Source organism: Jaculus jaculus, chromosome 16 (assembly GCF_020740685.1).
Source record: "Jaculus jaculus isolate mJacJac1 chromosome 16, mJacJac1.mat.Y.cur, whole genome shotgun sequence".
NCBI classification, from domain to species: domain Eukaryota; kingdom Metazoa; phylum Chordata; class Mammalia; order Rodentia; family Dipodidae; genus Jaculus; species Jaculus jaculus.
The window spans coordinates 47688840-47698406 of record NC_059117.1 but is presented as its reverse complement, the minus strand read 5'-3'; the positions used below and the strand labels follow the sequence as shown (position 1 = coordinate 47698406).

General features: G+C 44.8%; 1 protein-coding gene across 1 annotated transcript; it reads left to right on the top strand.

Annotated features, from left to right (window-relative positions):
* Positions 1 to 1303: 1303 nt before the first annotated feature.
* On the top strand, positions 1304 to 9368 carry Selenok (selenoprotein K). Its single transcript, XM_012947604.2, has 4 exons — positions 1304 to 1442; positions 4990 to 5080; positions 7662 to 7745; positions 9278 to 9368. Exons 1-4 carry the CDS (start codon positions 1424 to 1426, stop codon positions 9366 to 9368), a joined length of 285 nt encoding a protein of 94 aa, XP_012803058.2. The 5' UTR covers positions 1304 to 1423.
* Positions 9369 to 9567: the final 199 nt, after the last annotated feature.

Genomic DNA, 9567 nt, shown 5'->3' with positions numbered 1-9567 from the left:
ATTCCAGGGCCCACGTTAGCCAGACGCACGAGGGGCAGAGGCATGCATCTGGAGTTCATTTGCAGTGTCTGGAGGCCCTGGCGTGCCCATTCTCTCTCTTTCTCTGTCTGCCTCTTTCTCTCTCAAACAAAAGAATAAATGAATAAATAAAATATATTAAAAATGCCACTTCTAGTGAACCCGGAGCAGAAATACTGGTTAAAAAGGGAACAAGGGGCCTGGAGAGATTGCTCAGCAGTGAAGTGTTTGCCTGCAAAGCCTCCTTGCCCTCAAAACCTAAGGACCCAGGTTCGACTCTCCAGTACCCACATAAAGCCAGATGCACAAGGTGGAACATGCGTCTGGAGTTGGTTTGCAATGGCTAGAGGCCCTGGTGCACCCATTCTCATTCTGCCTCTTTCTCTCTCTTTCTGCCTCTTTATTTGAGAAGGTGGGAGAACGATACAGAAAGGAGGAGACAGAATGGGCACACCAGGGCACATAGCCACTGCAAACTAACTTCAGACGCATGCGCCACGTTATGCATCTGGTGTACGTGGGTCCTGGGGAATCGAACCTGGGACCTTTGGGTTTGCAGACAAGCACCTTAAACGCTAAGTAATCTCTCCAGCCTAAGCAAATATTTGTTTTAAAAAGGGAGAGTGAGGGCTGGAGAGATGGCTTAGCAGTTAAGGCGCATGCCTGCGAAGCCTAAGGACCCTGGTTCGATTCTCCAGGTCTCACATAAGCCAGAGGCACACGGTGACGCATGTGTCTGGAGTTCATTGGCAGTGGGCTGGAGGCCCTGGTGCACCAATTCACTCTTTCTCTCTCTGCTTGCAAATAAATAAATCAAAATAAAATATTTCTTAAAAGGGAGGGTGGGGAACGAATACAACCAGGAAGGACCTACCCGTAAATTCACCAAAAAAAAGTGACTAGTATGTCCTTTACGTTATGGACACCACTTCAGGGTACTTCCCTGCCAGGTTTCACACCTCCACAGGAAACTGCATGACGTCCAAAAAGTTCTGAGGCACTTACTCCCGTCAGGTTTCTTCCAGCCACTTCACCCCACACAGCCTCGCCTACTTATCCATTAGAACGTGGCTTCTTCCCCGACTCTCAGAACTCTCCACGCCCAATTCTCAGACCAATCAGAACGCGGCGCGCTCGCAAAACAGCCAGTGAGCACCACATCCGGTCGTCTGACTCACAACCTCCGCCGCAACGGAAGTTGCCCGCGCGACTAAGCCGAGAACAGCACCGCCCGGAAGCGTGTCTCCCAGCAGCCAATGGGCTCTGCCCGCCCCCGCCCACCCGACTTTTGAGCTAACGTGGGCCTATGACGTTAAGGGGCGAGGCGTGGGAGGGCGGGGCGAATGGGATACGGAAGCCGAAGAGGGCCTGGGAGGCCGTTCGGAAGTAAGGAACTGGAGGGAAGATGGTTTACATCTCGAACGGTGAGTTCAGAGGGCCTGCGTGGACGGCCGCCGAGGGGATGGTCTGGTGCTGTGGTTCTTCTCGGTCCTCCCTCGTCGGACCGGGGGCCTCAGATGGGGCGGCCTCCGCGGCGTTAGTGCCTGTTGGCCGGGAGGAGCGGGATGCCGAGCAGGCGGGCGGGCCTCCAGCGCAGCTGCCCCAGCCGGTTCCTTGAGAGCCCGGAGCCCCAGTCATCTTCACCATTGGTGACAGCGGTGTCAACCCGGTACCCCTAGCGCTTGTCGCAGCATCTCATTCAGTCGTTGCGACCTGCTGTAAGACAGAATGGTGGCTGTGTTTCAATCGCAGAGAAAGTATGGATAAGGTCATCTTAGATCTCGCTTAGAAGGGCTGTTTATGATCCCTGTAAGTTTTAGATTGCTCCCTACAACCCCGCCCCAAGACAGTGGAGATTGTTAGTGGTGTAATCTTTTGCCCACAGGTCAAAATAGATTGGGAAGAAACACCATCACTTCCAGAAGCAAATGCAATTGCTAGGGTAGAAAATCCAAGAAACAAGTCTGTGTTTTTACAAGAAAAATGTTTTTTTTGAAAATTATCTCCAGAGACAGTGCTCTTGAGAGAGATATTTGGTTGAGAGAGCTTTGCACTTTCCGCTTGCAAAGATTAAAATAAGTTGACTGGTGAGCTCTAAATTCCCTCTTAGTTTTGGACACTTGCAGAGTTTATTATTCTTTATAATTAAGGGTAGCTTACATTTAGTTACTTGGTAATTCCTTATATATGTAAAGTGTGTAACGTGTGTGCATGATCCTACTTTACCCATATAAGTAACCTGTCAGTACCTTGGCTTTCACTTCTGTAGTTGAAAAATGCAGCTTCATTTATGCATATTATTTTCCTCTCAGAACACATAAGGAAATGAATTTCTGCTTTATGAAGCTAAGTGCAAACAACAAGATAGAACAGTAGAGCCACTTGTGGTAGCACACACCTTTAATTTCCAGTACTGGGGAGTTTGAGGCCATCCTGGGGCTGTAGAGGTAGTTCTGGATTAGCCTAGGCTAGTGTGAGATCCTGTCTAGGAAAAAAAATTAAAAGGAATGGTAAACATGCATATAATTCTTTATAATCACAAAGGATATATAGGCTACAGTTAGATCCAGATTAGAAGGACATGTATTATCAGCAGTTTATAGGTACCATAGTGCCATATGACTTTTCTCCCCCAAGAATCCCATGTGAGCCTTGGTACATTTTTTTTCTCAGAGAAAGCAAATGTTAAATCAGTTAACTCAGAAAAGTTAGTAAGAGACAGAGTCAAACCTGTCACTCACTTGGTTCTCATTGCTTCAGGAAGAGACTAGATCTAAGTAAATGCCTAAAAATAAAGAGGAAAAATAAAACCTGGCAGAGTGGAGAAGAGCTATAATGATCTTCAGTTTGTGGAGAGGAGAGGTAGTTGGTGACAGGTGTTCTTCACCCAGAATAGCCTGGCCTCTTGATTTGCAAGCCTGAAACTCTAGAGTACAAACTTTTTGTGTGATAGGTTCTATTTGAAATGGTCAGAAAAGTGGACCCAGTTCTGCTAGGAGGTCCATTATTAATTCAAGAACATCTTGTTACCAAAAGGTCATATTAGTAAAGAAAAGTCAAATTCTCTTCAATGCTTACAACAGCTGTTTTTTAGCTGTTTTTTTTTTGTTGTTGTTTGTTTGTTTGTTTGTTTTTTCCGAGGTAGGGTCTCACTCTAGCCCAGGCTGATCTAGAATTCACTATGGAGTCTCAGGTTGGCCTTGAACCCACAGTGAGCCTCCTACCTCTGCTTTCCAAGTGCTGGGATTAAAGGCGTGCGCCACCATGCCTGGCTTAGGATGTTATTTTGAAAACATTCTTAAAAATCAAAAACAGCTTAGCTGGGCGTGATGGTGCACGCCTTTAATCCCAGCACTTGGAAAGCAGAGGTAGGAGGCTCACTGTGGGTTCAAGGCCAACCTGAGACTCCATAGTGAATTCTAGGTCAGCCTGACTAAAGTGAAACCTAAAAAAATAATAATAAATAAGTAACTGATCCTAAAGACTGTGAGTATATGTCTATTATATAGGCAAGAGATTTTGCTAGTGAAAAGAAATGCTCTGAACACAGGGAGAAAATTACAAGTGGGGCTGGAGAGTTTAGCAGTTAAGGCACATGCCTGTGAAACCTAAGGACCCCAGTTTGATTCTTCAGACGCACATGGTGGCGCATGCATCTGGAATTTGTTTGCAGTGGATAGAGCCCTGGTGTACCTTTCTCACTCTCCTCTCTGTCTCTAATAAATAAATAAAATCTTTAAGAAAAAAAAGGAAAGAAAGAAAAGAAAAGAAAATTAGAAGTGGTATAAGCAGTTATGTTCAACCAACCCATTTTTTTGTCTTCAGATGCATGGATAAGCAGATGTTTGCATGCTGTGTTCATAGTATTGTAATTCACAATAGTAAACTAAAATGTTGACAGATGAATGGATTATCAAAAATGTATATATTAGGGCTGGAGAGATGGCTTAGTGGTTAAGTGCTTGCCTGTGAATCCTAAGGACCCTGGTTCGAGGCTTGGTTCCCCAGGACCCACGTTCGCCAGATGCACAAGGGGGCGCACACGTCTGGAGAACGTTTGCAGTGGCTGGAAGCCCTGGTGCGCCCATTCTCTCTCTCACACTCACTCACTCACTCTTTCTGTCTCTGCCGCTCTCAAATAAATAAAAATAAACAAAAAATGTATATATTATAGAATGGAGTCAGTGTTTAAAATGAAAGAAATCATGCTGGGCGTGGCACATGCCTTTAATCCCAGCACTCTCAGGAGGCAGAGGTAGGAGGATTGCCATGATTTCAAGGCCACCCTGAGAATACATAGTGAATGGCCGGTTAGCCTAGGCTAGACTGAAACCCTACCTCAAGAAAAACAAAAAAAGAAAGAAAGAAAGAAATCTGGACATGCTATATGGTTAAACCTTAAAGTATGCTAACTAGACTAAGCTCATCACAGAAGACAGAAGCTGTATGAGGTTCCTACATACTCAAATCCATAAAGACAAAAAAAATGATAGTTGACAAAGGTGATGGAGGAGGTGATGGGGAGTCAGTTTAGTGGATAGTTTCAGCTGGAGAAGATGGAAAAGTTTCACAGGTAGATGTGCTAGAGGTAGGTAGATGAGGTGTATGTAATAGAGGTGCATGGTATATAGAGGTAGATTGTGGTGATGTTTCTACCACTCCACTGTGCACTCAGATGGTTAAAAAGCTACATTTTATTTTGCATATATTTTGCCACTGAAATGGGAAGGGAGATAGGAGTGAGACACTTAGAATAAAATCACCCACTAGAATTATGAATCATAAGTAGGCATTTGACATATTAAAGCAACGACCTCCAGATCCTTTACTTCCCCATGGTGAGGCCCAGAGAGGACTTGCCCTGGTATTGACTCTAGAATAATGGGTAAGTTCAGCTTTGAGCTTATTCACTGTTGCTTATAGTGTAATGCCTTTATAGCACTCATTACAGTTTCTTTATTTTGTCTGTAGGACAAGTGTTGGACAGCCGGAGTCAGTCCCCATGGAGATTGTCATTGATAACAGATTTCTTCTGGGGAATAGCAGAGTTTGTGGTTTTGTTGTAAGTATAAGGGTGCATTATGGGGTTGGAAAGATGGCTTAGCCATTAAGGTACTTGCCTGCAAAGCCAAAGGACCCAGGTTCAATTCCCCAGGACCCATGTAAGCCAGATGCACAAAGTGGTACCTGAGTTTGTCTGCAGTGGCTGGATGCCATAGCATGCTCAAAGGGGCCAGGGGCTGGAGAGATGGCTTAGCAGTTAAGGCATTTGCCTGCAAAGGATCCCAATTCATTTCTCCAGGACCCACGTAAGCCAGATGCACAAGGGGGCGCATGCATCTGGAGTTTGTTTGCAATGGCTGGAGGCCCTGGCATGCCCATTCTCTCTCTCTCCCTCTCTTATAAATATATACATAAAATACATTTTTTTAATTAAATAAAAAGTGCATTATGGCTAGAGTGAGACCCTACCTCAAAAAAAACAAGAGTGCATCATTTCACTAGTAGTTAAAGAATGAAATTGGGACTGGGCATGGTGGTTCACGCCTTTAATACCATCACTTGGGAGGCAGAGGAAGGCGGATCACCATGAGTTTGAGGCCACCCTGAGACTACATAGTGAATTGCAGGTCAGCCTGAGCTAGAGAGAGACCCTACCTCAACCCCAAAACCAAAAAAAAAGAAAAAAAGAATGAAATTGTGGACAACTCTGATGGACCTAATTATGTTAGATAAGTTATGTGGAGTTTCTTAAATCAGCTCAGCTTTCCTGCAGCTTTTTTTTTTTTTAATGAAAGAGAGTGAGAACGAGAGAATTGGTGTACAAGGGCCTCCATCCACTGCAATCAGACTCCAGATGTGTGTGCCACCTTGTGCACATCTTGAATCCCAGCATTCGGGAGGCTGAGGTAGGAGGACTGCTGTGAGTTCAAGGCCACCTTGGGACTGCATAATGAGTTCCAGGTCAGAGTGAGACCCTATCTCAACACCCCCCCCTGCAAAAAAAAGTTTATTTAGGGATGGAGAGATAACTTAGCAATTAAGGCACTTGCCTGTAAAGCCAAAGGATCCAGGTTCAATTGCACAGTATCCACATAAAGCCATAAAGTGTACAAGGTAGCACATGCATCTGGAGTTCTTTTGCAACAGCTAGAGATCCTGGTGTGCCCATTCTCTATCTACCTCTTTCCCTCCCCCTCTCTCCCTCTCCTTCTCTTCCCCCCCCCCCCCCGTTTCAAATAAATAAAAATAAAATATAGGGCTGGAGGGATGGCTTAGCGGTTAAGGTGTTTGCCTATGGAGCTGAAGAATCCAGGTTCCATATCCCCATGTTAGCCAGATGCACAATGGGGGAGGCACACATCTGCTGTTTACTTGCAGTGGCTAGAGGCCCTGTTGCGTCCCTTCCCTCTCTCGCTCTCCCCCTTCCTCTTTCTCTGAAAAGTAAATAAATAAAATTTTATAAAAACCTTGTATTTCAAAAATAAAATATATAAAAAATGTATTTATCAAGAAGGGTAAAATGTGCCGGGCATGGTGGCGCACACCTTTAATCCCAGCACTTGGGAGGCAGAGGTAGGAGGATTGCCATGAGTTCAAGGCCACCCTGAGACTACATAGTGAATTCCAGGTCAGCCTGGACCAGAGTGAGACCCTACCTCGAAAAACAAAAAAAAAGAAAAAAGGGTAAAATGCAAAATGGAAGTGATGGTTCCATAGAAATATGTGAGAAGGGACAAGATAAAGCCCAAATTAAGTTACTAAGTGCAAATGTTACCTGTTCTGTTTTGCTTGCTGGTTTGCCTTAGTTAACTCTTCACTATGTAGTCTCAGGGTGAAGAAATGAAGGAACTGGGCCGGGCATGGTGGCACACGCCTTTAGTCCCAGCACTCGGGAGGCAGAGATAGGAGGAACACCATGAGTTCAAGGCCACCCTGAGACTACATAGTGAATTCCAGGTCAGCCTGAACTAGAGTGAGACCCTACTTTGAAAACCAAAAAAAAAAAAAGAAGAAAGAAATGAGGGAACTGTCAGTTAATTCAGAGAAGCCCTGTGCCTCTTCACATACCACCCTCATCCCTTCCTTCCCCAACCCCCCAAGGTAATATTAAGATGCTCTTGACGGGGGTGTTGCAAAGATAAGAGAAATTAAAACCAGGATGGAAGTTATTTGGGGGTGATCAATGAAAACAGAATATGAAGCCTGGTGGAAAGAATGAAATTGGGACCGGGCATGGTGATTCATGCCTTTAATCCCATCACTTGGGAGGCAGAAGGAGGAGGATTGCCATGAGTTTGAGGCCACCCTGAGACTACATAGTAAATTGCAGGTCAGCCTGAGCTAGAGTGAGACCCTACCTCGACCTCGAAAAACCAAAACAAAAAAAAAAGAATGAAATTGTGGACCACTCTGGTTCCATGTTGTGTCTGGGAGGATCGCTAGCACACGACAAGGACAGAGGCCAGTGCTCTGGCACAGAAGCAGCGCGTTCTGTTTGGACTAGTGCTGGAGCTGGCTGCAAGACGTGGGTTCAGAGCTGAGTAGGGTGAGTCGCCCTCTCACAGAGATGACTGCCATGTGAATAGACTGGGTAATGGAGTCAGAAGGTGATACCTGTTGTTTTCTGCCCCTTGTTGCAGTTTCAAAACTCTGCTTCAGCAAGATGTGAAAAAAGGAAGAGGCTACGGAAGCTCATCTGATTCCAGATATGATGATGGAAGAGGGTATGGCCTTTTTCATAATAGTTGTGTCTTTTGTTTCTTTGTTATTTTTTAATTTTTATTTATTTATTTGAGAGCAACAGACAGAGAAAGAGGCACATATGTAGAAAGAGAATGGGCGCACCAGGCCCTCCAGCCACTGCAAACAAACTCCAGATGTGTGCACCCCTTGTGCATCTGGCTAACGTGGGTCCTGGGGAATCGCGCCTCAAACCAGGGTCCTTAGGCTTCACATGCAAGCACTCAACCACTAAGCCATCTCTCCAGCCCAATAGTTGTGTCTTTTGATGATATTATATACTTTGGAGTTAGGCTTGTAGAAGTTTAAAAAATTGTGTTTCACAAAATTAACAAGTTAGTATAAATTTAGCCAAGTTGCTTCTGATTTGATAGACAGTCTGGCAAGCTAAAATATCAATTAGAGGTTGAAAACTGGTGGCCAGCATTTAATTAAATCCAAGTGTTTGCTGTTACAGTTTGAGTTCCAACTACTAAAGGAGAAGGCCAAGATACACTGGGCTGGGCTTGGGTTTACTTCCAGAAACTGCAACTGTTCCTTGTCTCATTTTCCTCATATGCCTTCTGTGTCCCAATCCCTGAGTGTTTGAGTTTTTGACTCTTCACCTAAGTGGCAGTTGCTAAGAATCTTTTGTGGGACATTGGGGGGAAGGTTCAATTAAGAGTACTTGCTCCATAAATGTGAGAGCCTGAGACTACAAGAGTTTAGTTCTCCAGCACCCACATATACTGCTGGGTGTGGCCACACCCTTCTATAAGCCCAGGAGACTCATAGGGGCTTGCAGACTGACCACAACAAAAACTGGTGAAAATGTCAGCTCTGGTTTGAGGGAGAGAATTCATCTCAAGGAATCAGAGAGATGAGCTAAGCAGTACACCTGATGGTCTCTGGCCTCCACATGCATACACAGGATGTATGCATCTGTGCACATGTGTATACACTATGAACACCTCACATCATACACCACATGTATTTTACACATCTGCATATGCCCATGCTAAACGATTTCTGGTTTCTACATGCATATACCAGGCATGTGCATCTGCACACATACATGCGTACACTATGCACATATCACATCATACACCACACATACTTTACACATCTGCACATGCCAAAAATTCAATTTTAGGGTTATGTTTTTTGGTTAGTTGGCCTGTAATTTGCTATATGTCCCAGACTGGCCTCCCAAGTGCTAGGATTACAGGTGTAGGCCATTCTGCCCACCTTCTTCATGTGATTATTGAAAAGAAAATGGAGCCGGGCATGGTGGCACATGCCTTTAATCCCAGTACTCGGGAAGCAGAGATAGGAGGACCACATTGAGTTCAAGGCCACTCTGAAACTATATAGTGAATTCTAGGTCAGCCTGAGGTAGGAGTCTCTACCTTGAAAAACCAAAAAAAGGGTGTGGGGTGGGGAATAGCTAAGTGTTTAAAATAAACCAAATGAAACTATATCTACCAAGCAGGGTTTATTATTATTATTAATACATATATTTTTTACCTTTTATCAGGCCACCAGGTAACCCTCCCCGAAGAATGGGTCGAATCAATCATCTTCATGGCCCCAGTCCTCCTCCGATGGCTGGTGGATGAGGAAGGTAATTTAAAATCTGAAATTGGGGCTGGAGAGATGGGATAGTGGTTGAGGTACTTGCCTGGAAAGCCTTAGGACCCAGGTTCGACTCTCCAGAACCCATGTAAGCCAGATGCACATGGTGGCACCATGCATCTAGAGTTTGTTTCCAATGGCTAGAGGCCCTGGAGTGCCCATTCTCATTTTTTCTCTTTCTCTGAGAAATAA